General features: G+C 51.3%; 3 protein-coding genes and 1 long non-coding RNA gene across 7 annotated transcripts; 2 read left to right on the top strand and 2 right to left on the bottom strand.

Annotated features, from left to right (window-relative positions):
* The first annotated feature begins 464 nt into the window (after positions 1-464).
* On the top strand, positions 465-2,523 carry LTB (lymphotoxin beta). The gene is given in 5 exon segments (XM_010362754.2): positions 465-658; positions 1,222-1,233; positions 1,235-1,268; positions 1,452-1,523; positions 1,918-2,523. Coding segments are annotated over 5 exon segments (735 nt in total). The 5' UTR covers positions 465-496; the 3' UTR covers positions 2,373-2,523.
* A 2,215-nt stretch (positions 2,524-4,738) lies between these two features.
* Positions 4,739-7,551, bottom strand: TNF (tumor necrosis factor). Of its 2 annotated transcripts, none has more exons than XM_010362752.2 (4): positions 7,164-7,551; positions 6,515-6,563; positions 6,274-6,321; positions 4,739-5,972 (listed from the first exon to the last, which is right to left on the bottom strand). In XM_010362752.2, the coding sequence occupies exons 1-4, from the start codon at positions 7,347-7,349 to the stop codon at positions 5,551-5,553; spliced, it is 705 nt and encodes a 234-aa protein (XP_010361054.1). In that variant the 5' UTR covers positions 7,350-7,551; the 3' UTR covers positions 4,739-5,550. The 2 variants fall into 2 exon arrangements, with proteins under 2 accessions (XP_010361054.1, XP_010361055.1); XM_010362753.2 differs by having other exon boundaries at positions 6,515-6,560; positions 7,164-7,550.
* Positions 7,552-8,777: 1,226 nt separating this feature from the next.
* Positions 8,778-24,335, bottom strand: LTA (lymphotoxin alpha). Of its 3 annotated transcripts, XM_030929328.1 has the most exons (5): positions 24,252-24,335; positions 10,888-11,055; positions 10,259-10,366; positions 10,067-10,172; positions 8,778-9,819 (listed from the first exon to the last, which is right to left on the bottom strand). In XM_030929328.1, the coding sequence occupies exons 3-5, from the start codon at positions 10,355-10,357 to the stop codon at positions 9,407-9,409; spliced, it is 618 nt and encodes a 205-aa protein (XP_030785188.1). In that variant the 5' UTR covers positions 10,358-10,366; positions 10,888-11,055; positions 24,252-24,335; the 3' UTR covers positions 8,778-9,406. The 3 variants fall into 3 exon arrangements, with proteins under 3 accessions (XP_030785188.1, XP_010361053.1, XP_010361052.1); XM_010362751.2 differs by lacking the exon at positions 24,252-24,335 and having other exon boundaries at positions 10,888-11,187; XM_010362750.2 differs by lacking the exons at positions 10,888-11,055; positions 24,252-24,335 and adding an exon at positions 10,650-10,878.
* On the top strand, positions 9,801-24,260 carry LOC115896975. Its single transcript, XR_004056928.1, has 3 exons — positions 9,801-10,513; positions 22,118-22,243; positions 23,711-24,260. It is a non-coding gene; the product is annotated as an uncharacterized LOC115896975 (long non-coding RNA).
* Positions 24,336-25,384: the final 1,049 nt, after the last annotated feature.

Genomic DNA, 25,384 nt, shown 5'->3' with positions numbered 1-25,384 from the left:
TGTCAGCCCAGTATGGGAATCAGTTCTTCTCAAGGACCCAGACATCCATCCCTCAAGACTCCAGTCCTTGTCCTACTCCAGCCCTTGACCTCAGAGACGGGATCAGCTCTTCCTTCAGCACCTACCTTGAGGGTTTAGAAGAATGCAAACCACACTGGAAACCTGGAGATCTGTGTTCTCATTTCAGCTCTGCTGACTGGCTTCCTGCAAGCTACGTTCCCTCCCTGAGCCTCAGTTTCCCTCTCTGCTGAGCCAGAAGATGTCTAAGGACCCCTTTGGTTCCACCCTGAGAGCCTGTCTCCCTACCCCAACTTCTTCCCCAGTTCAGAGAACCCAGGCATCCAGCTGCCCCACCCCAGCTCTGGGTAAACAGGAAGCTGGGTGAGGGGAGCAGGGGTGTGTGGAAAGTCCCAGCCAGGTGTGTAAGTCTACAGAGAGGGGGTGGCCCCGTCCCTGAGGTATGAAAGCCCCCTGCTCTGGCTCTGGTTCAGTCTCAATGGGGGCACTGGGGCTGGAGGGCAGGGGTGGGAGGCTCCAGGGGAGGGGCTCCCTCCTGCTAGCTGTGGCAGGAGCCACTTCTCTGGTGACCCTGTTGCTGGCGGTGCCTATCACTGTCCTGGCTGTGCTGGCCTTAGTGCCCCAGGATCAGGGAGGACTGGTGAGTGGCTGCAACAGGCCCTGGTGGAGAGCTGTATCTTGCAGATGCTTGGCTCCCTCTGGTTGTGCCTGTGGTCTTTTGCCCTGTCTGGCTCAGCTGGCTCGGCTGTCCCTGGTGGGGATGTCCTGTCTCTTTGCTGACTCTCTGTCCACGTTCTTGTCCAGGAGGCAGAGGTTGCAGTGAGCCGCTGCAGTTAGACCCTGCGGGAACCTACGGGGCTGGGGGAGGGGGGATGGTGCTGTCTCTGGGATGAGTGCCAGTTGGGGGTGAGGGAACATGGATGTGGGGTGCAGAGCACTGTTCCTGTGATGTTCCTGTGATGTTTCTGTGATGTTGTGCTTGTATCCTGACACAGCTCCTTGTGCCTCCTCTCCTCTTTCCGAGGTACATCTGTTTCTCTGCCCAAGTACCTATGCCTTGCTTGCTCTCCCTTCTAGGGAGGTGTGTGTTGGGGATGGTGCTGGTGGGAGAAACCCCAGGCCTGCAGCTTGGGTCCACTTTCAGAGGGCTAGGGGTGACATGAGTTGAATCTGAACTCTGGGCACTGTGACCCACCCAACCAGGTAACGGACACCTGCTGACCCCGGGGCACAGGCCCAGCAAGGACTGGGTAAGAGCAGACTGTCTCTTCTTCCCCGCTTCAGTCCCTCAGGGGCTCCCAGCTCCCAGCTGCGTTCCCAGATCCCTCTTCCTCTAGGAATCCAGGCTCCCATCCCTGCGGCCCGTCTTCTCAAGGGTAGCCTGCATGGGTGGCTGCCCTGTCCCCAAGTCGTGGACTCTTTGCCCCTTCCAGGGTTTCAGAAGCTGCCGGAGGAGGAGCCAGAAGCAGATCTCAGCCCCGGGCTCCCAGCTGCCCACCTCATAGGTAAGGACCTCAAAGACCTGAATAAGAGTGTAAATAATCCGAAGGTTCCAATTCTGCTCGCCCAGAGTCCTTTGGCTCCATGATTCCAGGGCTCGGTTTCTCATCCGCTTCACCACCTTTCGCCGCTCATGCCCACCCTTCCGCTCGTCCCCGCAGTGTAGTTTCTTCTTCCCTCTGGTGCAAGCAAAAGCCGGCCTGGGGGTCCCCACTACAGCGCTCTGCACCCCACATCCAAGTTCCCTCGGCCCCCAACTCGCACTCACCCCAGAGACAGCAGCATCCCCCCTCCCCCGGCCCGGTCGGTTCCCGCAGGGGCTAAAAGCCGCCACCCTCCCAGAAGTCCCAAGCCTTTAGGATCGCATTCCCAAGAGCGCGTGGGCCCGTGTCTCCGCAGGCGCTCCGCTGAAGGGGCAGGGGCTAGGCTGGGAGGCGACGAAGGAACAGGCGTTTCTGACGAGCGGGACGCAGTTCTCGGACGCCGAAGGGCTGGCGCTCCCGCAGGACGGCCTCTATTACCTCTACTGTCTCGTCGGCTACCGGGGCCGGGCGCCCCCTGGCGGCGCGGAACCCCGGGGCCACTCGGTCACGCTGCGCAGCTCTCTGTACCGGGCGGGGGGCGCTTACGGACCGGGCACTCCCGAGCTGCTGCTCGAGGGCGCCGAGACCGTGACTCCCGTGCTGGACCCGGCTGGGAGGCAAGGGTACGGGCCTCTCTGGTACACAAGCGTGGGGTTCGGCGGCCTGGTGCAGCTCCGGAGGGGCGAGAGGGTGTACGTCAACATCAGTCACCCCGATATGGTGGACTTCGCGAGAGGGAAGACTTTCTTTGGGGCCGTGATGGTGGGGTGAGGGAATATGAGTGCGTGGTGCGAGTGCGTGAATATTGGGGGCCCGGACGCCCAGGACCCCATGGCAGTGGGAAAAATGTAGGAGACTGTTTGGAAATTTATTTTGAGCCTGATGAAAATAAAGAATGGAAAGCTTCAGTGCTGCCGATAAAGATGCCGAGTTGCGACACACGTCTTAATTCAGGATGGGTGCACGGGTGTGGGTTAGATATTCTCAGTACTCTTCTGGTTGCTTGAAACAATTCATCACAACACAACGTATGGCCTTTGCTCCTACGGATGATGGTGGGCCTGTCCCACCCCCTCCCTGCCTCTGAATGGCCAGGCCTCATCATTAGTCCAGTGGGAGGGTGGGAGGAAGGGGGACTCCTCCAGCTCCGAAGCTTCTCCAGGCATCCTGATTTTCAGGGCCATGTGATCCCAACCAGACTCTGCACCACACTCTTTTCTCTTGGGTTCGCCCCAACAGTGAGAGGGGTCATTACACAGCACAGCAAGCACCACTCAGAAAGGCCCAGCAGCAGAGTAAGCCCCTATCATGACAGAGGAATGAAGCCTGGAGGGGCCCCGCACTTCTCCCCCTAGGGCTGTCTGAAGGCCTCTCTGTTTCCTACCTCACAGTCCACTCTTCTCCTCCAAGGAGCTTAATTCAAGGCTTATAGGGTCTGAAGGGAGGAGGCTGAAGGAGAAAGAAGGGGAGAATATTAGAGAGAGATGGAGACAGCAGGAAGGAGCCTGTGGTGCCTGAAAACACCAGGAAGTTCTGGGGAGGAGGAAAAACCAATGCCCCACTTATGGTGTCCCATTTAGGGTGAGGCGGAAAATCCTCACCGGTTTTTCACACTTTGTGTCCCCCTTCCCAAAAGTGAGTAAGTGTGGGTGCTTCTGGGATGAGTAACAGTAGTACCCCCTTACTTCATGACTGACTTTCAGCCACAGGCTGAAGGAGGCAGAGGGTGACCCAAGGCCCTATCTAGGTCACCCCCGTGGGTCACCCCACCCCCTCAGCCTACCACACGGTTTTCTCCTGCCTGGCACCCCAGGGCTGGAGGTAAAGCCTAATTTCTGAGCTCAATGGGGGCTCCCAGTCTTGGGGGGCTCAATTTCTGTCTCCATATTTGTTTTTGGAATTGTTTTTTGAGACAGGGTCTCGTTCTGTCACCCAGATGGGGGTACAGTGGCATGATCATAGCTTACTGTAACCTCAAACTCCTGGGCTCGAGTGATCCTCCTGCCTCAGCCTGCTGAGTAGCTAGAACTACAGGTATGCACCACTACACCTAATTGTTATTTTTTTTGTAGAAACAAAGTCTTGCTATGTTGCATAGGCTGGTCTTGAACTAGTGGGCTCAAATGATCCTCCCACCTCAACCTCCCAAAGTGTTGGGATAACAGGCATGAGCCACTGCGCCCCGCCCTTATTTGTCTTTGACTCTCTCCAGAAGAACCTTCATGGGGGAGGGGGTACTTTTCTCCTTCCAGATCACCCACCTCTCACCTCTCCCCTCCTTCACCACAAAGACCGGTCGGACCAAGCCGGCATGTGAGTCCTTCACCCACCTCTTATTCCTATATTTCATTCTTTTTTTAAAAATAGAGACAGGATCTCACTATATTGCCCAGATTGCTCTCGAACTCCTGGGTTCAAGTTATCCTCTCACCTTGGCCTCGCAAAGTGGTGGGATTACAGGTGCATGCCACCACGCCCAGCGGTTCAGTCCCGTGTTCTTTATTGTCCTCAGTCTCTTCAATTTCACCCACTGAGAGAATGGAAGGGGATGGAACAGCTGGAAACTGGTTGAAGGAAGTAAGCCAGAATTCATTGAGTGCCCACTGTGCCAAGGGCTGAGTGAGGTCCTCTGATGGAGGTCAGGCCTTCTCTCACATGCCCTATGTGTGGTGGACATTCCTATCTCCATTGGATAGATAGGTTAAGTGGCTGGTTCAGGTTGCAGAGTTAGGACAGGGTGATTTGAAGCCTAGACACCTGAATCTCCGGAAGTCCCTTGGCTGTGTGATTCAGGTACCTGAGAATGTGACTCCTCCCCAGCTCTCTCCGGACGGCTGGCCAGCTGCAACAGCCGGAAATCTCACCTAAGCTGCAGGATTTTCCCAGCAAGGATTGGAATTCCCAGAGTTGGAAATTCCCATGCCCTCAGGGAGAGGTAATTAGGTTCAGGCTCTTGTTTCCTGGGGGATGGGGAATATTCTGTTGGGCTTTGTTTCTGTCGGGTCTTCAGGACCCTAGGAGTCGAAGGATGGAACTGGGTCCGAGGGATCTTAAAGCCTGTGGAGAGAGACTTAGGGAGCTTCTTCCCACCCACAAGAAGAAGCAGATGCAGAATTAATTCCAAGAAGGAGACCATGTTTCTTTTCTAAGCAAACTTTATTTCTCGCCACTGAATAGTAGGGCGATTACAGACACAACTCCCCTGGGGAGCAGAGGCTCAGCAATGAGTGACAGTCGGTCACCAAATCTGCATTGTTCAGACAACTTAATCAGATAAATATTTTTAAAAACATAATCAAAAGAAGGCACAGAGGCCAGGAGGCTATGTGGGAACAGCCTATTGTTCAGCTCCGTTTTCACAGAAAACATGTCTGAGCCAAGGCAGCTCCTACATTGGGTCCCCTGGGATACCCCGACCTCCCAAATAAATACATTCATCGGCAAATAAATAAATAATAAATAAATAATAAATAATCACAAGTGCAAACATAAATAGAGGGGGCTGGCTCCATGGGCAGGGCCAGGCTCCATGTCTCAAGGAAGTCTGGAAACATCTGGAGAGAGGAAGGCCCGAGGTCCACTTGTGTCAACTTCTAGGTGAGGTCTTCTCAAGTCTTGCAGCGTTCCGGCCAGAACCAAAGGCTCCCTGGTCTCCAGATTCCAGATGTCACAGACTGAGTTCAGGGGTCAAAGCTGTAGGCCCCAGTGAGTGCTGGAGGCCCCAGTTTGAATTCTTAGTGGTTGCCAGCACTTCACTGTGCAGGCCACACATTCCTGAATCCCAGGCTTTGAAGTGGTGGTGGTGTTGCTTAAGGTTCTAAGCTTGGGGTCTGACCCTAAGCCCCCAGTTCTCTTTTTGAGCCAGAAGAGGATCAGGGTGTCTGAAGGAGGGGATAATAAAGGGATTGGGGCGGGGGAGGGGTTTGGGAAGGATGGATGTTCGTCCTCCTCACAGGGCAATGATCCCAAAGTAGACCTGCCCAGACTCGGCAAAGTCGAGATAGTCGGGCAGATTGATCTCAGCGCTGAGTCGATCACCCTTCTCCAGCTGGAAGACCCCTCCTAGGTAGATGGGCTCATACCAGGGCTTGGCCTCAGCCCCCTCTGGAGTCTCCCTCTGGCAGGGGCTCTTGATGGCAGAGAGGAGGTTGACCTTGGTCTGGTAGGAGACGGCGATGCGGCTGATGGTGTGGGTGAGGAGCACATGGTTGGAGGGGCAGCCTTGGCCCTTGAAGAGGACCTGGGAGTAGATGAGGTACAGGCCCTCTGATGGCACCACCAGCTGGTTATCTGTCAGCTCTACGCCATTGGCCAGGAGGGCATTGGCCCGGCGGTTCAGCCACTGGAGCTGCCCCTCAGCTTGAGGATTTGCTGGAGGGAGGGAGAGAGAGAGAGGGGAGTCAGTGTGGCCATGTGGGTTCACTCTCCACATCCTGGCCCTCGAGCTCTGCCCACCCCACATCCGGTTCCTGTTCCCTCTGTCTGTCATCCCACATCCCACCTGGCCATGACGTTCTGAGTATCCCCCTAAGGGCTGTGCAGTTCCTCTACCCTTCCCTTGAGCTCAGCGAGTCCTTCTCACACTGTCTCCAAGGTCTACCTACCCTCAGCCAGGCTTCAACCCCCAAATCCTAGCCCTCCAAGTTCCAAAACACATCGTCAGAGCTCTTACCTACAACATGGGCTACAGGCTTGTCACTTGGGGTTCGAGAAGATGATCCTGAAGAGGAGAGAGAAAAGAAAAAGCTGAGACCCTTAAACTTCCTAGAAAATACCCCCCACCCCCTTACTTTCACCCCAGCCACCCTCCCCCAAGACCAAAACTTTAAATTTCCCCCACTGCTTTCGTACCAGTACTAACCCTATACCCCAACCCAAACCCAGAATTAGGAAAGAGGTTTGGAGACACTTACTGACTGCCTGGGCCAGAGGGCTGATTAGAGGGAGGTCCTTGGGGAACTGCTGGGGAGAAGGAGAATGGTTAACATCAAGGGAATCACCCTTAAAGGAGGAACAGCTGGCTGCCTGTCTGGCCTGCGCTCTTAGCCCTGAGTTGTCTGGTTTTGTCTCTCCATTCATCTGTGTATTCACCCTCTATGAATTCAACAATTCTTTCACTGAGTGTCTTCTGTGTGCCAGACACCCTATCTTCATCTCTCCTTATCTCCCTCATCTCTCCTTATCTCCCTCATCTCTCTCCTTAGCTGCCATATTTCCCACTCTCTTTCTGTCTCACCATCTTTATTCATATCACTTGTTTCTTCCCCATCTCTCTGCTCACACCCCACATCTGTCTCCATATCTTATTTACATATCTGTTTGCTCATTCATTCATTCATTCACTCCATACACACTTAGTGAGCACCTTCCATGTGCCAGACATCCTGCCTCTCTATCTTTCTCTCTCTCTCTTCCCCATCTCTTGCCACATCTCTTTCTGCATCCTCGTCTTTCTCCATGTTGTTTTTCTCTCCATCCCTCCCTGTCAGCACACATCTTTCGCTCATCCCATCTCTCTCTCTCTCGGGTGGGAGAGTGGATGAAGGCTGGCGAGGCACTCACCTCTTCCCTCTGGGGGCCGATCACTCCAAAGTGCAGCAGACAGAAGAGCGTGGTGGCGCCTGCCACGAGCAGGAAGGAGAAGAGGCTGAGAAACCAGCACCGCCTGGAGCCCTGGGGCCCCGCTGTCTTCCTGGGGAGTGCCTCCTCGGCCAGCTCCACGTCCCGGATCATGCTTTCCGTGCTCATGGTGTCCTTTCCAGGTAAGAGAGGGTAGAGCCCTGGGTCAGTATGTGAGAGGGAGAGAACCCGCCTGGCAGCTTGTCTGGGGATGTGGCGTCTGAGGGTTTTTTTTCAGGGGGGGTCTGGAGTTGCTTCTCTCCCTCTTAGCTGGTCCTCTGCTGTCCTTGCTGAGGGAGCGTCTGCTGGCTGGGTGTGCAAACAACTGCCTTTATATGTCCCTGGGGCAGGCGAGAGGAGGGCGGGGAAAGAATCATTCAACCAGCGGAAAACTTCCTTGGTGGAGAAACCCATGAGCTCATCTGGAGGAAGCGGTAGTGGGCCCTGCACCTTCTGTCTTGGTTTCTTCTCCATCGCGGGGGCGGGGATTTGGAAAGTTGGGGACACCTAAGCATCAAGGATACTCCTCACACTCCCCACCATCCCTGCTCCGATTCCGAGGGGGGTCTTCTGGGCCACTGACCGATTTGTATGTAGGACTCTGGAGGTTGAATCCTGTTCTCCTGCCCCTCAAAGCCTATTGCCTCCATTTCTTCTGGGGACCAGGTCTGTGGTCTGTTTCCCTCTGATTTTCAGACGGGATGCAGGAAAAAGATAGAACGAGAACTGGGAGGGGCTTCAGAAAGCTGAGTCCTTGAGGTAGAGAAAATGGGGTTGGAGGGAGAAAAGCTGTGTTGAGTCCTGAGGCCTGTGTTTGGGTTCCTTGGGGGAGAAGGAGCTGGGGGCTTGGGGGCAGGCTCAGGCCCTCAGGGAAGGCTGGGTGGGGGTAGCAGGGACAAGCCTGGGACAGCCCCGGGGAGTGAAATCACCACCGGGAATTCACAGACCCCACTGGGGCAGGTCTTCTTCTTTCACTCTGACCCGGGGACTCACAATGCTTGTTTCAGTCTTGGCTTCCAAGGAACTCTGGGGTCCCTGATTTTTTTCATGAAGCTCTCACTTCTCAGGGCCCCAACGTGTGGCCATATCTTCTTAAACGTCCCCTGTATTCCATACCTGGAGGTCCTGGAGGCTCTTTCACTCCCTAGGGCCCTCAACATGGCCCTGTCTTGGTGGGGGGGGGGGTCCCCATACTCGACCCCCATAGCCCTGGACATTCTCCTACCCTTTGCTGTGGTCACGTCTCCCCAGAGGTCTCCTGTAACCCATTCCTCAGAGCCACTACATGTGGCCATATCTCCCAGGAGCTCCCTGACCCCCGCCCCTTCAGACCCTGACTTTTCCTTTGTCTTCTCAGCTTCTCTTTTGCTTCCCCTGCAGCAGTCTGGCGGCCTCACCTTGTGAGTCCATCACATGTCCCTGAAGCTTTCTGAGCCCTTTATCTTTTTGTTCTCCCCACAGCTCTTGCTCCCTTTGAGCCCTCTATCCCTCCCTCCTCTCCTTAGATAGACTGGGAAATTCTCACTCCCAGACAGACACACACAAGCAGACAGCATCTCAGAGAAAAGAGGTTTATTGGGCTTCATCCAGGGTGCAGATGCCTCGGTGTGGGACTCTGATCAGCAGCTGGCTTTCAGAGCCTTTCACTGCCTTCTGGGGCCCTGTGATCCCTCACGCCTACTTCTTTCTCTCTCAGTCAGCCTTGTGCCCACGCCCTCTCACGCTTCATCTCTTGGGCCTGTCTCTGTCTCTCCTTGGATGTTCTTCTATTATTCCCCTCTCTCCATCCTCCATAAATAAATAATTTAATTTTTTTGCCTTCATAAATAGTCCCCTCCCTGTCTCCAGTCATCCCCCAAGCTCCTCCATGTGCCTGCTCTTCCTCCGTGTGTGGATCTAGGCCCCACCTAGCTGGTGGGACAGACCAACAGCTTTGGGCTGGAAATTCCTAGGCAGGCTTGAAATCCGCAGCCAGACAGACATCCAGGATGGTTCAGGGAGGTGTGGTCCCCTGGGATGCCTACAATTCCTTCTTTGAAAGCTCCGGTGACTTGATCAGGGAAGACTTGAGCTGTTGGAATGGCCAAAGAAGAGGTGGTGATGACCCCTGAAATGGTCAGAATGGAGGCAGAATGGGGAGAAGGTCTTCAAATCAATTATTTTTTCTTTCTGGAGTTTTCCAAGTTCTACAGAGCGAAGGCTCCAAAGAAGACAGTACTAGGGCTGAGGACTAGGTGGGGGATGCCATCTGTGTGGGTGGATAGCTGGTCTCCCTGGGTGAGCTGGAACGCAGCCCCATGGTACATCGAGTGCAGCCAGGGTTCCTGCAGCCCTGGATACACCATCTTCTGGGAGCTGAGGAGAGGCACGTGGAAGGGGTACTGGGAGGAGAAGAGCTGGACCTCATGGGCCAGGTAGAGTGGAGTGGGGGTGGCCTTAGGAGAGTAGGCTTTCCCAGAGAAGACCACCTGGGAGTAGACGAAGTAGATGCCACTGGTGGGGACCAGGAGAGAATTGTTGCTCAAGGAGAAACCATCCTGGAGGAAGGCACGGTCCGTGTTCGCTCTCCAGAGCAGTGAGTTCTGCTTGCTGGGGTCTCCTAGGAAGAGCCATAGAGGATGGGGATGGGAGATCAGGGGTCTGAATCAGAGGTCTCAATCCCTGAGGAAGCAGGCACTGAACAGCTGAGTTCCTGGGGGATGGTAGGGGGAGGCATAGGAGTGCCTGCCTCTGTTTTTTTTTAGCGTGGGGGAAGTTGGCGGAGAGGAGTGGATGCTTGGGTTCCTGAGGCAGGGGTAGGAGAAGAGCTGGTGGGGACATGTCTGGGAGGTCAGGTGGATGTTTACCAATGAGGTGAGCAGCAGGTTTGAGGGTGCTGTGGGCAAGTTGCATCTTGGGGTGCTGACGGGCAGTCTGGGCAGCTGAAGGTGTGAGGCCAACACCAGGGAGCCCCTAGGGGAGAACAGAGTTGAGGGGGGCTCTAGGGCTCAAGGTTTGGCTGAGCCACCCCAGCAGCCCCCATTCTCCTGCTGCCTCACCTGGGCCCCAGGCAGCAGGACCAGCAGCAGCCCCAGAAGGAGGAGGTGTAGGGGGGTGCCACGCACCCTTGAAAGGAAGAGACGTTCAGGTGGTGTCATGGGGAGAACCTGCAGAGAAAGAGAGAGAGAGAGACAGTAAGTGGGGCGGGGCACGCTGCGGAAGACAGACCTCCTGCCCTGGGAGACAGCACCCCCCCACCCCTGAGAGAGAGATCGACAGAGAAGGGGACAAGATGCAGTCAGAGAAACCCCAAGGTGAGCAGAGGGAAACAGAAAGAGACGGGAAGGGAACAGAGAGGGATCATGGCAGAAACAGAGAACGTGTGACACAGACAATGAGACTGACAGATGGAGAGTCAGAGACAGAGAAGGAAACCAAAACCAAACCCACCAAGGCCCAGGCCCAGGCAGGCCAGGGATCCAGGCAGCAGGTGCAGGAGGGACCGAGGCCCAGGCAGGCCAGGGATCCAGGCAGCAGGTGCACGAGGGACCGAGGCCCAGGCAGGCCAGGGATCCAGGCAGCAGGTGCAGGAGGGACCGAGGCCCAGGCAGAGGGCAGGACACTGTGGGGTGGTAGTCCAAAGCACGAAGCACGGGCAGCCCAAGGAGATGGGGCAGGAGAGCCTCACCTGCTGTGTGGAGCCCCTGGGCCCGGACGCTCAGGTCCCTTTATAGAGGAAGCGGCAGCGGCAGCGTGGCAGGCGGCGGGCGGGTTCTAGGTCGGGGCTGGGGCCTGGGGAAGCCCCCAGGGCTTAGAAGATGCTGCCGTTTCAGTCAAAGGCAGGAAAGGCTGAGGCCTAGGAGAGAACCACAGGCTGGGGGTTCAGGCGACTGAGTTCTGGGAAAGGGAGTCAGGTCAGGGGAATCGTGGGCTGGGAGGGCCAGGGAGTGGGGTCAGGCCTAGAGTTCCAGGGAAGGGACAGTCAATTCGGAGAGGAGGAGGTTGAGCAGCTGGGGTGTGGGCTGGAGGCCCGGTTCCCTGAAGAGCAATCACATATAACATCTCTGCACCCTTGGCTGAGTACAGGCTTCTCTCTTTGCCCATTTCCTTCTCTTGTACCCCTGCCCTTGTCCCAAACAACTCAAGTCATACTTGTTCCAGTATATGGACTTTCCAGCCCATCTGGCAGGTTTCACATCAAGAAGGTTCATTATATATCCTCTTCATCGGGGACATTCTAGTGTTTGCCTCTCGTCCAGGTGAAAATATTAATGGAGCCCCCTTCCACTCTTGAAAATGTCCTAGTTTGGAAGATATATTTTTTTGGTCCCCTTACTCAGAGATGATGCTGGACACTCAAGTATGATGAGGTCTCATCTCACTCCTGAAGGATGCCCTCCATCTCTTCCTGACCTCAGATGGCTTCCGCAGATCAGATTTATATAACCACAAATAAACACACACTCCAGGATCAATGTGGCAGACACCTTTCAAAATTCTCTACAAGGGAAGTTTCAGAAATCCACATGGGTGAGGGTTAAGGGTGGTGACTTAGGGTGGGGTGGGGACAGCTGAGGGACTTGTCCTGAAGCTGCATTTGCAGAGCCAATACATTATTTTAAAATTGTTCCAGGCCTGGTGCAGTGGCTCATGCCTGTAATCCCAGCACTTTGGGAGTCTGAGGCAGGTGGATTACTGAGGTCAGGAGTTCGAGACCAGCTGGCCAACATGGTGAAACCCCATCTCTAAAAAAAATACAAAAATCAGCCAGGCGTGGTGGTGCACATCTGTAGTCCCAGCTACTCGGGAGGCTGAGGCTGGAGAACCATTTGAACCCAGGAGATGGAGGCTGCAGTGAGTCAAGATCGCACCATTGCACTCCAGCCTGGGGGACAGAGCAAGACTGTCTCAAAAAAAAAAAAAAAAGTTCCAAAAATGTTTTCCTTTTTATTGATATGTAACTTAGGTATGAGGTGGACACCTCTTAAGTGTACGGCTGATGAATTTTTCCATTTGTATGTAGCCACCACCCAGTTCCACGTAGTTTCAGGTTCCCAGTAGGTTCCCTCATGGCCCCCTCCCTGCTGATACCCTCCAAAGATAACCAACCACTCTCTCTCCTTTGTCACCATAGATTAGTTCCTCCTGCTTTGGAGCATCATATAAATGAAATCACACAGAATGTACTCATTTCTGTTTGGCCTCTTTCAGTCAGCATTATGTTTGTGAGATTCATCCACGTGGTTGTATGTATCAGTAATTTTTTTTAAAAAATTGTGATGTGGGCTGAGCGCGGTGGCTCAAGCCTGTAATCCCAGCATTTTGGGAGGCTGAGACGGGCGGATCACGAGGTCAGAAGATCGAGACCATCCTGGTTAACCCGGTGAAACCCCGTCTCTACTAAAAAATACAAAAAACTAGCCGGGCGAGGTGGCGGACGCCTGTAGTCCCAGCTACTTGGGAGGCTGAGGCAGGAGAATGGCGTAACCCTGGGAGGCGGAGCTTGCAGTGAGCTGAGATCCGGCCACTGCACTCCAGCCTGGGTGACAGAGCGAGACTCCGTCTCAAAAAAAAAAACAAAAAAAAAATTGTGACGTGATACTCTGCTGTATCAATACACTCTAATATATTCTGTTGATGGGCATTTGGTTTGTTTCCAGTTTTTGTCTAACACGAAAAATGTTGATACGAACATTCTCATACATGAGCCCATTTTCAGTTAGCTTACAAGTTACAAGGTTTAAAAAAAAAAGTTTCTAAAGATGACTTTATTCACTTTTCCTAAGCTTGAGATAATACCAACTGGTCACCTCAAATATTATTACTGCTACTGATGTGATTTTACTTGGAGAGTGTTAGAGGGGTTGGAGCTGGGGCTGGTGGTGACCCGGGGTCAAGCCCACTGTTCCATGGGGCAGACCACTTCTCTCCCCAGGCACAAGACCCCTGAGGAGTCTTGGTATAACATGGAGGGACATGTAATTAACATTCTGGGTGTGTATGAGTTATTTCTCCTGTTCTCCTTCCCTACTTGAGGCCGTGTACCTTTGCCTTTTATGCTTTACTAGTCTTAGCTATTATTTCTGTAGGGGCAGAAAGGGGTGATCCCTTCCTGACCCATCGTAAGGGTTCTGGCCAATACTCCTATAACAAAAGACAGATTAACAAGAGAAAAGCGTAATACATTTATTTAATCAAAGTTTTAGGGGACATGGGAGCCTTCAGAAATGAAGACCGAAGGACCCAGGGAAAACTATTTTTATGCTTAGATTTGATGAAGAATGAACAGCTGTGCAGAAATGTAATTGAACAAAAGGAGTATAATCTAATGGTAATAGACTGGAATTGGGGGCATCCCAGTAAGGCCTGGCCATATTCTTCTTGGTCTCTCTGTACAGCATTCCTTCCTCCCAGGTATAGGGCAGAACCTCTTCTGGATAGTAGGGGAGAACCTCTTCTGGATAGTAGGTCTTATAACCTACTATCAGATGAGGTAGGTCAGAAAATTTATTTTCCTTTTTTTTTTTTTTTTTTTTTTTGAGACAGGTTCTTACTCTGTTGCCCAGGCTAAAGTGTAGTGGCACAATCTCCGCTCACTGCAACCTCTGCCTCCTGGGTTCAAGTGATTCTCCTGCCTCAGCCTCCCTAGCAGCTGGGATTACAGGCACTCCACCAAGCCCGTCTAATTTATTTTTGTACTTTTAGTAGAGATGGGGGGGGGTCTCACCATGTTGGCCAGGTTGGTCTCGAACTCCTGACCTCAGGTGATCCGCCTGCCTTGACCTCCCAAAGTGCTGGGATTATGGGCATGAGCCACTGTGCCCAACCTTCTTTTCATTCTTTTAACCTTATCTCTTGTGTCAGTGTTGGTTTCCCTCTTAGCCCTTGCTCCTTTCTTTTTCTCTGTGTTACCCTTTCTTTCAGGGTCCTTTTTGCTTCCTGTTGTCTCTTTCTGCTTCTCTAATTGTATGAGCTGATAGACTGAGACCCCAACTGCGCTATATTAAAATATAAAATGGTATTGCAAGACTGGGTGCAGTGGCACACGCCTGTCATCCCAGCACTTTGGGAGGCCGAGGAGAGTGTGAGAGTGGATCACGAGGTCAAGAGATAGAGACAATCCTGGCCAACATGGTGAAACTCCATCATTGCTAAAAATACAAAAAATTAGCTGAGCGTGGTGGCACACGCCCGTAGTCCTAGCTATAGGGAGGCTGAGGCAGGAGAACTGCTTGAACCCGGGAAGCAGAGATTGCAGTGAACCAAGATCGCACCACTGCACTCCAGCCTGGGCAACAAAGTGAGACTCCATTTCAAACAAACAAACCAACCAACCAAAAAACAAAACAAAACAAAACAAAAAACAACAAAAAAACAAAATGGTATTGCAATTAATAGTGAGACACAGAGAGAAATTTAAATTAAAGAGGAAGAAATTTAAATTAAAGGCAAGAAGGAGTGATAGGGAGACGAGAGACAGAGAGGAAGGAAGGGCAAGACTGGGCTGAGGCTGTGTCACGTGCATGTGAGATATGCTGAAGGATGCTCCTTGAGATGAGCCAATCTTGGTTTCAATCTCAGTTTCGGAGGTTGTATGAAATTTGGTTTCTTTCTTGGGCAGGCCAGCAGTTGGTTTGGGACTTTCCCTGGGTGGGAGAGCTGATGACTGGAGTCTTGTGCCCCAAACTCAGGGAAATACAGTCTTTATAGTGGTCTTTGTGGAGAAACTAGTGAAATCTCTGAAGCCTCCAAATGAGACTGAAATGACATTAGCTTCAAACTTGAACTTAGCCTCAAAACCTAAATTGGGATTTAATACCAACATCAACCCTAACCCAAACTTAACCTCAACCCAAATCACAACTCAGACTCAACCCCAACTGTAACCCTAACCTCAAATCTAAACACATTCCAATTAATAACTCCCTAAATAAAACTCCTCTACCCCAACCCAACCCTGTTTCTAGGGCTAATCTTGAAACCAGTTTACCACCACTCCTAACACTAAACTTAAATCTGACTCTAAATGTAAATCCAATCTGAGCCACAAGCCTAAAGTTGAACTTTATCCTGCTTTATGAATTATTCATCCATTCCTCCATTTAGTGAGTATCTGAGTGCCTACCACATGCTGGGCATTGTTCTAAGGCAGGAGGGACACAGAGGCAAAGGGATCAGAGAAAGCACCAGCACCTGCGGAGCTTGTATTCCAGTGAGGCCAGACGGAAGAGAAAGAAACTGAAGAAGAAATTGATACATAGTGCTATGAGAAAATAAGACAGGCTGCTGTCGTTAGAGTGGCAGGGAGCGACTTTTAAACACAGCAGTCAGCAAAATCCGCTTCGAGTGATTGGGTGGCACTGGAGCTGAGACCCAAATGACAAAAAATAGCGACCAGGTAAAAGTTTGGGAGCAAAGCATTCCAGGTAAAGGGAGCAGCTGCTGCAAATGCTGGAAGGCGGAACCAAGCTGGGGGTGTTGAAGACAAACAGAAGGCCAGTGTGGCTGGAGCAGAGAGAGGCTGGGAGAGGGGTGGGAGATGAGGTCAGAGAGGAGGGCAGGGGCCAGGTCATGCAGGGCCATGTGAGGAGGATAAAGCCTCTAGATTTCATCCAGCCACAGGAAACCTTTAAAGGTTGTCAGTGTGTGTGTTACAGGGGAGAGAGAGAGAGAAGAGAGAGGTGAGCAGAGGTGATTGGATTTTTTTTTTTTTTTTGACATGGTGTCTTGCTCTATGGCCTAGGCTGGAGTGCAGTGGCACCATCATAGCCCACTGCAACCTCAAAATCATGGGCTCAAGTCATCCTTCTACCTCAGCTTCCCAAGTATCTAGGACTATAGGTGTGTGCCACTGTGCCTGGCTGATTTTAAAAAATATTTTAAAATTTTTGTAGAGACAGGGTCTCACTATGCTGTTTAGACTGGTCTCGAACTCCTGGTTTCCAGGTGATCTGCCCATCTCAGCTTCCCAAAGTGTTTTGGTTGTTGTTGTTGTTTGTTAGTTTGTTTGAGAGGGGGTTTCGCTCTTGTTGCCCAGGTTGGAGTGCAATGGCTGATCTCAGCTCACTGCAACCTCTGCCTCCTGGGTTCAAGTGATTCTCCTGCTTCAGTCTCCCAAGCAGCTGGGATTACAGGTGCACGCCACCATGCCTGGCTAATTTTTTGTATTTAGTAGAGATGGGCTTTCACCATGTTAGTCAGGCTGGTCTCGAACTCCTGACAGGTGATCCACCTGCCTCAGCCTCTTTGGGATTACAGTTGTGAGCCACTATGCTGGGCCAGTCTCCCAAAGTTTTGAGATTACAGGCATGAGTCACCACACCGGCCCTGGAATTTTTTTCTTTCTTTTTTTTGGAAATGGAGTCTCACTGTGTTGCCCAGGCTGGAGTACAATGGTGCAATCTCAGCTCACCGCAACCTCCACTGTCTGGGTTCAAACGATTCTCCTGTCTCAGCCTCCTGAGTAGCTGGGATTATAGGTGCATGCCACCATGCCTGGCTAATTTTTGTACTTTTACTAGAGAAAGTACACTATCTTGGCCAGGCTGGTTCGAACTCCTGACCTCAGGTGATCCACCTGCCTTGGCCTCCCAAAGTGCTGGGATTATAGGCGTAAGACACCACACCCAGCCTTTTTTTTTTTTTTAAGACAGAGTCTCACTCTGTCGCCCAGGCTGGAGAGCAGTAGCACAATCTCGGCTCATTGCAACCTCTGCCTCCCAGGTTCAAGTGATCCGCCTATCTCAGTCTCCCAAGTAGGTGGGATTATAGGTGCATGCCACCATGCCTGGCTAATTTTTGTACTTTTAGTAGAGAAAGTACACCATGTTGGCCAGGCTGGTCTTGAACTCCTGACCTCAAGTGATCCGCCTGCCTCAGCCTCCCAAAGTGCTGGAATTACAGACATGTGCCACTGCACCCGGCCTGTTTTTTTTTTTTTTTTTGGAGATGGAGTCTCACTTTTTTGTTTCTTGTCCAGGTTGGACTGCAGCCTTGAACTCTTGGCCTCAGGCAATCCTTGTACCTTAGCCTCTCAAAGTGTTGGGATTACAGGCATGAGCCACTGAGCCTGTCCTGGACTTTTCTTTGTTTTTTTTTTTTTTTTTTTTTTGTTTTGTTTGTTTTTTTGTTTTTTGTTTTGAGACGGAGTCTTGCTCTGCCGCCCAGGCTGGAGTGCAGTGGCCGGCTCTCAGCTCACTGCAAGCTCCGCCTCCCGGGTTCACGCCATTCTCCTGTCTCAGCCTCCCGAGTAGCTGGGACTACAGGTGCCCACCTCGTCGCCCGGCTAGTTTTTTGTATTTTTTAGTAGAGACGGGGTTTCACCGTATTAGCCAGGATGGTCTTGATCTCCTGACCTTGTGATCCGCCCGTCTCGGCCTCCCAAAGTGCTGGGATTACAGGCTTGAGCCACCACGCCCGGCCTTTTTTTGTTTTTGAGATGGAGTCTTGCTTAGTTGCCCAGGCTGGAGTGCTATGGCGCGATCTTGGCTCACTGCAACTTCCACCTCCCAGGTTCAAGTGATTCTCCTGCCTCGGCCCCCTGAGTAGCTGGGATTACAGGTGTGCACCACCATGCCTAGCTAATTTTGGTATTTTTAGTAGAGATGGGGTTTCATCATGTTGGGCAGGCTGGTCTCGAACTCCTGACCTCGTGATCCACCCACCTCGGCCTCCCAAAGTGCTGGGATTGTAGGCATAGCCAACGTGCCCGGCCTGGACTTGTTTTTAAAAGATCGCTGTGGCTCCTGTGATTAGGTTGGCTGGTAGGAGACAGGTGGCAATGGCATTAATGGTGAAGAGAAAATAGTGGCAGCCATGGAGATGGAGAGAAGTAGACAAATTTGGGTTATATTATACATTCCAGGCCGGGCACGGTGGCTCAAGCCTGTAATCCCAGCACTTTAGGAGGCCGAGACGGGCGGATCACGAGGTCAGGAGATTGAGACCATCCTGGCTAACACTGTGAAACCCCGTCTCTACTAAAAAAATACAAAAAACTAGCCGGGCGACGTGGCGGGCGCCTGTAGTCCCAGCTACTCGGGAGGCTGAGGCAGGAGAATGGTGTAAACCCAGGAGGCGGAGCTTGCAGTGAGCTGAGATCCGGCCACTGCACTCCAGCCTGGGCGGCAGAGCGAGACTCCGTCTCAAAAAAAAAAAAAAAAAAAAACATATATATATATATATATATATTATACATTCCAAGGGTAGAATCGACAAGACTAGATGATGGATTGATGGATGGGGGATGTAGAGACTGGGAGAGAAGCAAGATTCTGATGGATGGAAAAACTAAGAACTTCTATTTTGGGTGTGGTAAGCGTAAATCTATTAGACACGCAAGTAGAGATGTCACTTGGCAGATAAACATCTGGATTTCAGGGCAAGGTCCAAGCTAGATAAAGAAACCTGGACATGGTCAGCATGAAGATGGTGTTTAAAGCCATGGAACTTCTCGTGGGCATCCCTATAAGACCCCTTTGAGGCACTTGTTTCCCCTCACAATGGATGCAGTGCATCTTCCATTCTGAATTCCAGAAGCAACAACCTCCTGCTCCCAGAAGCTAAACTCTCCAGACTTAGTCTTCTGAATTCCCACTGGGATTTCACCTCCCTGGATTCAATTCCCTGACTCCACAAGGACCCTCTACCAATCCACTTCACAATATATGGTGGAACTCCTCACAGTTTCAAATCTTGTCTTCTATGTTTGAAAGCGTTTTCCTCTGGGCATTTTGAAACCTGGCTTTCCCCTAATGATGCTAGTCCTCTCTGTGGTGAAGGTTGCTCTTTCTTCAACCTCCATCACTAGAGGAATGAAGGTAGAAGAGAGGGGTTATTATTTTCTCTCCCCGGGACCATTGGCAACCTCCTCCTCCTCTCCCAAAGCATGTGCCTTTTGCATCTGCCATGCTCTTCCTGTCTTCACAGCACAATCTTATCCATCAAAATCTTTATTATGCTCTTAACAACTTGTACAACTCGCTTAGTCTTTCTCCACATCTTATCCCTACCACTATCCTTGTTTGTTTGCTTTTTGAGACAAGGTGTTGCTCTGTCACCCAGGCTGGAGTTCAGTGGCGTGATCTTGGCTCACTGCAGCCTCAACCTCCCGGGCTCAAGTGATCCTCCCATGTCAGCCTCCTGAGTAGCTAGGACTACAGGCGCACGCCACCATGCCCGGCCTGGCTTTTTTTTTTTTTTTTTTTTTTTTTTTTTTTTTGCAGAGACAGGGTTTTGCTATGTTGCCTAGGCTGGTCTTTAACTCCTGAGCTCAAGTGATCCGCCTCCCTTGGCCTCCCAAAGTGCTGGGATTACAGGCATGACCCACCACACCCGGCCTCCTACCATCATCTTTAGTGACTTCAAAAGTCACAAAGATCGGCTGGGCACGGTGGCTCACACTTGTAATTCTAGCACTTTGGGAGGCCGAGGCAAGCAGATCACGAGGTCAGGAGATCGAGACCATCCATGACTAACAAGGTGAAACCCTGTCTCTACTAAAAATACAAAAACAAAATTAGCTGGGCGTGGTGGCAGGCGCCTGTAGTCCCAGCTACTTGGGAGGCTGAGGTGAGAGAATGGCGTGAACCCGGGAGGCGGAGCTTGCAGTAAGCCAAGATCGCACCACTGCACTGGGTGACAGAGCGAGACTCAAGCTCAGAGGAAAAAAAATAAAAATAAAAAAAGAAGCCACACAGATCAGATGAGTCTTACAATCTGGCCTCTCAATTCTCCAAGTTTCTCAAATCTACTGGTTTTACAGTCTCTTCCCCCCTCCATTTTAGCTACCCAGGAGTAAGGTTGTACCTTAAACCCCAGCATCACTTGGAAGAATTATGCCTTCAAGATCTTGATCGCTGAATTACCCTTCTCATCACAACCACTCACTTTTCACATCTCCCAGTCTCTGCCTGCCCTTGTATCAGTTCTTTATTCTTACCAAGACTTCCGGCTGCTTCTGCTTTCCTGGTTTTGCTTGTTGATTTAACATGTACTGCACGGTCAACAATTTCAACTCCACTTTGTCTGCATTTTAGAATCTCTTACTGCTAGGCACCGAAGCTCATGCCTGTAATCCCAGCACTTTGGGAGGCCAAGGCAGGTGGATCACCTGAGGTCAGGAGTTCGAGACCAGCCTGGCCAATGTGGTGAAAACATCTCTACTAAAAACACAAAAATTAGCTGGGTGTGGTGGTGGGCAACTGTAATCCCAGCTACTCAGGAGGCTGAGGGAGGAGAATCGCTTGAACCTGAGAGGTGGAGGTTGCAGTGAACCAAGGTTGAGCCATTGCACTCTAGCCTGGGCAACAAGAGTGAAACTCCATCTCAAAAATTGACTTGGGTAAACTAAGAGGTCTCATTCTTGGGGTGTCTTAGGCTGCCAAGCACTGCAGTAGACAGCTGAGTCACCATGAGGCCTATAACTAATCCTGGCCAGCTAATCTGAGAGTCATCAGTGTTCCTGGACACAACTTTTACTCATTCTTTGTTGACTCCCCATTATACTCCTGTGCGTGATGTTCTAAATCTCCGTGCCTCTGATGCCCTTCACGCTCATCTATTAACATTTCATTGAGCTTAAGGCCATCCAGTGTGGATCTCACTTCCCTCTTTTCCCTTCATTTTGTTATTTATATTTCATCTTTCCTTACATATTGACTCACAGTACTTTTTCTTATTTCCAAGGCTGATCCTTTTATCTGTACTCTATTCCGCTTCCTCTATCTTTACTGCCTTCTCTCCCCACTTTTTACTTAGGTTTTCACTCTCTCTCTCGTTTGTTTTTGGGATAGTCTTGCTCTGTTGCCCAAGCTGGAATGCAGTGGCATGATCTTGGCTCACTGCAACCTCTACCTCCTGGGTTCAAGTGATTCTCCTGCCTCAGCCTCCTGAGTAGCTGGAGTTACAGGAGTGTGCCACCACGCATAGCTAATTTTTATATTTTTAGTAGAGACAGTGTTTCACCATGTTGGCTAGGTTGGTCTTGAACTCCTGATATCTATGGTCCGCCCACCTCGGCCTCCCAAAGTGCTGGGATTACAAATGTGAGCCACTACACCTGGATTTTTTTTTTTTTTTTTTTGAGACTGAGTCTCACTCTGTCACGCAGGCTGGAGTGCAGTGGTGTGATCTCAGCTCACTGCAACCTCTGCCTCCTGGGTTCAAATGATTCTCCCACCTCAGCGAATAGCTGGGACCGCAGGCATATACCACCACGCCTGGCTAATTTTTGTATCTTTTGTAGAGACAGGTTTTGCCATGTTGGCCAGGCTAGTCTTGAACCCCTGGCCTCAAGTGATCCGCCCACCTTGGCCTCCCACAGTGCTGGGATTACAGGTGTGAGTCACCGCGCCTGGCCTATCTTTGTCTCTTTAAGCATCTTCATTTTACATTCAATTTTATTTGTTGAAAATAAACAACAAAAAAGATCCTTCCTTGAAATCTTTCTCCCTCAAATGTCCAGTCCATCATCTCACCTTCCCTTTTCGTGTGATGTCTCAAAAGACTAGCCCCTTAACGAACCACTTTTTCAGGAACTGGTAAAATTTCCCTCATCTGTGGGTAGAACTAAGAGATGATTCTCAGTTATTGTGTTCACCATTCTGACTTCGTGCCCACCGCCTCCTTTTCCTCACCTCCCACTCATTCCTCAACCTATGTAAAGTGATTTCTGCCCCTCTATTAAATGGAAACGGTTTTCTCAAAATTTGTAATCGTCTAGTTCCCGAACCCAACAATCTTTTCAACCCTCATTTACTAGACCTCTTTGAAGCCTCAGACATGGCTGCCCTGTCTCTGCTTGGCATCCCCCGCCCCCACGCCCTACTTTTCTGACTGCTCCCAACCTCTCCTTTATTGGTTCTCTTCCTTTGATCATGCTCAGGGCTCTTCTGGTCACTCTGCCCCTTCCCTTGCAGATCCTGTTCACTCCAAGGCTCAGCCTCTACTGGGAAGGGAATGATGCCCACATCTATTCCTCCAGACCCAACTTCTCTTGGGCTCCAGACCTGCTTTCTGGAAATCTCCACCGGAGAGTCATGCTGGTACCTCAAATCTTCTTTGAGCACTTTATTACCCTAAGCAGGCATACCTATACATTATAACTATAATGTATAGTTATTTGTATATTGTCTCATTAGACTGCAAGTTCTACGAAAGAAGTGACTTTATTATTTATACCCATTGTCAAGCAGTGCCTTGCTCCTAACAGGTGCTTAAAAATTTTTTTTTTTTTTTTTTTTTTTTTTTGAGACGAAGTCTTGCTCTGTCTCCCGGGCTGGAGTGCAGTGGTCGGATCTCAGCTCACTGCAAGCTCCGCCTCCCGGGTTCACGCCATTCTCCCTGCCTCAGCCTCGCGAGTAGCTGGGACTATAGGCACCCGCCACCTCGCCCGGCTAGTTTTTTGTATTTTTTAGTAGAGACGGGGTTTCACCGTGTTAGCCAGGATGGTCTCGATCTCCTGACCTCGTGATCCGCCCGTCTCGGCCTCCCAAAGTGCTGGGATTACAGGCTTGAGCCACCGCGCCTGGCCAAAATTTTTTTTTTTTGGATAGAGTCTTGCTCTGTCACCCCGACTGGAGAACAGAGGTGTGATCTCAGTTCACTGCAACCTCGCTTCCCGGGTTCGAGAGATTCTTGTGCCTCAGCCACCTGAGTAGCTGGGATTACAGGCACCCACCACCAGGCCCAGTTAATTTTTATATTTTTAGTAGAGACGGGGTTTCACCATGTTGGCCAGGCTGGTCTTGAACTCCTGGCCTTAAGTGATCCTCCCAAAGTGCTCCCACCTTTGCCTCCCAAAGTGCTGGGATTACAGGAGCGAGGTGCCTGACCACCACCACCCACCTTTTGGACAGATGTTGAGAGGATTTGTAGTGTTAGGAAAGGGGCTGCTTAACACACAGTAGGTATTCATTCATAAGATGATGACCGTCTTCTTACTTGTCTGTACTCCTGGAACACTCTCCTGTTCTCCCTCTTTTTCATCACCTGGACCACTGCCCATAGGATGAAGTCCAATCTCTGACCTTGACTTTCTGAGGTCCTTTCTTCATCACACGTTCCCTCACACCTGTGCTGCTTTTACCTCAGGACGCTCCTTTCCCGGAACATACTGCATTTTCTGACTTGTCAGGCTCTGCTCAAGACATGTTATTTGCCTATGGAAACTTTCCATCCACCTCCACCTAGCGAACCTGTTCATTAGAGCAAGTTCAATGCTGTCTCCTCAAAGGCTCCCTGGAGGCTTTCAGATGGACTTCATCTCCCCCCTTTCTGTAAACATCTTAAACTTTACTCATCATGCCTTGAATCAGCTAATTAGGTATGGGTCTGCCTCCCCACTAGATTGTAAGCTTGAAGCAGGGTTTAAATTGATCTTTGGGCTACATAATGCTCAGCTGACCTACACAGAACAGCGTCCCTCCCAGTTCCTTTTCCTAACTTAACCCAAACCTGCCCCAACCTGAGTCCTCAAACTGACCCTCTCCAATCGCATTCTTCTTTTCTAGGCCTGTTCCTCCAATTGAATCCCAGTGCATCCTCCACTTAGACTCAACTCCTGGTGCCAGCTCTAGAGAGCAGAGATACACTTCCACCTACCCACTGCTTCATGGCAGGCACTGAGTCACCCCTTGGGAATCCCTGGCCCCCCTCCCTGCCCCCACCATGCTGGACAGGATGCCTGCTGCCTGCCCCAAGGGGTCAGAGGAAGCCAGGGCCTCTAGGGCTCAGTATTTTTATCAGCCTAGGAAACAAGAGACACAGAAGCGGAAACCATGTGGTCAGAGAAAGTGAACAGCCCTTATCTCAGGGGAACCCCCACCAAGGCTGGGGGCCAGACACCAGGTAGGGACATTGAAAAGACTGATCTGGTGGGCCCAGGTTTCAGGGCTTATTTTGCTTTGGTTTTATGTAACTCATGCAGAAGGGGAAATGATGTGCTTAAAAACCAGTAAGGGTGGAGGAGCAAATTTGGTCACCAGTTTTCTGCAATTTACCTCTCAACCCCCAGCTTAGGGATCATAACCCCAACTCCCCCCAAGGCCAAACCTGGGCTCTTTGCATGCCACTTCCGAAAAGCTCCAGCCTGTGAGAGGAACCGGACGCCAGGGTCACACACAGCTTGAAGTCTCTTCTCTGAATCACAGCAGCTTCCTCTCACAAGATCTTTCTCACCAGCCCTTCCCCCTCCTGCACCCTGAACATCTGCCTGGTCCTTCAGAGGCCTTGGGTCTCTTCCGAACTTCAGGCTGTCTTCTTCAAGGATCTTATGCTCACCCATGTTCCCATGTTCCCAGAGGTTTGCCCTCCCTGTCCTCTACTGACTTCCACTTCCACTCCTGGGATTCTCCTGTAGAGACCTGGGCTCATAAACCTGAAAACGAAGTTTCTGATTGATAAGATGCTCTGGTGTAGCTATGCAGACAGTGCACTCACCAGCACATGCCGGTACTCTCCTTGCAGCCCTGTCCTTTCTTTTTGCCGAGTTCCCAGTTGCGTCCTGGGCAATGGTAGTGGGGTCTGGTCTGTCATTTCCTATCTTAGTTTCCACGGAGCCCCCCTCTCTTGTCCGTGGGAATCCCAGACTCTCCCTCTACCCCTCAGGACTTCAACTACTGATTCTTGGAAAAGGAAGGCCTTTTCCAAGAGGGAAGGCCATGCCTGGGCTGCCCTAGAGATGAACTCAGGTTTAGGATGGGGCAGAAGCTGAATGGCAGAGATGAAGATGGGGTCCTGAAGGAAGAGAGATACAACTGACAAGCTAGAGGGCAGAGACGGATGGAGCCAGCGGCATGGCTGGCCTTGGGTGTGGAGCTCCAGTTGCCCAAGAACAGACAACCCAGGTTACATAATTTTGCTCTTTCCACCTCCTTCCTCTGCTCCTAATTTTAGCAACTGAAATTCCACTCCCCCACAGGGCTCTTCCTCCAGCCATTCTACTTGTATTCCCCATCCTCCCCCAGCCTCCTCATGGCCCCCCAGCCCCGGCTGCCCCCAATTCGTTCATTCAGTGACTCAGCAAAGGGAAAGCCCTGTGTTGGGGGAAGGGGGTGTTAAGTGGGGAGGAGGATGTGGTTCAGCTTGGGGAGCCAGGGAGGGGAGGGAAACTGGTTTTGTTCCCCTTTTTGCCTCTGTTCGCATCTATTTCTCCAGCCACAGACTGCAGGGTGGACAAGACTCCA

This window comes from Rhinopithecus roxellana, chromosome 4, assembly GCF_007565055.1.
Source record: "Rhinopithecus roxellana isolate Shanxi Qingling chromosome 4, ASM756505v1, whole genome shotgun sequence".
Lineage (NCBI taxonomy): Eukaryota > Metazoa > Chordata > Mammalia > Primates > Cercopithecidae > Rhinopithecus > Rhinopithecus roxellana.
The sequence above is the reverse complement of the archived record's forward strand: the minus strand, read 5'-3'. Positions and strand labels throughout refer to the sequence as shown.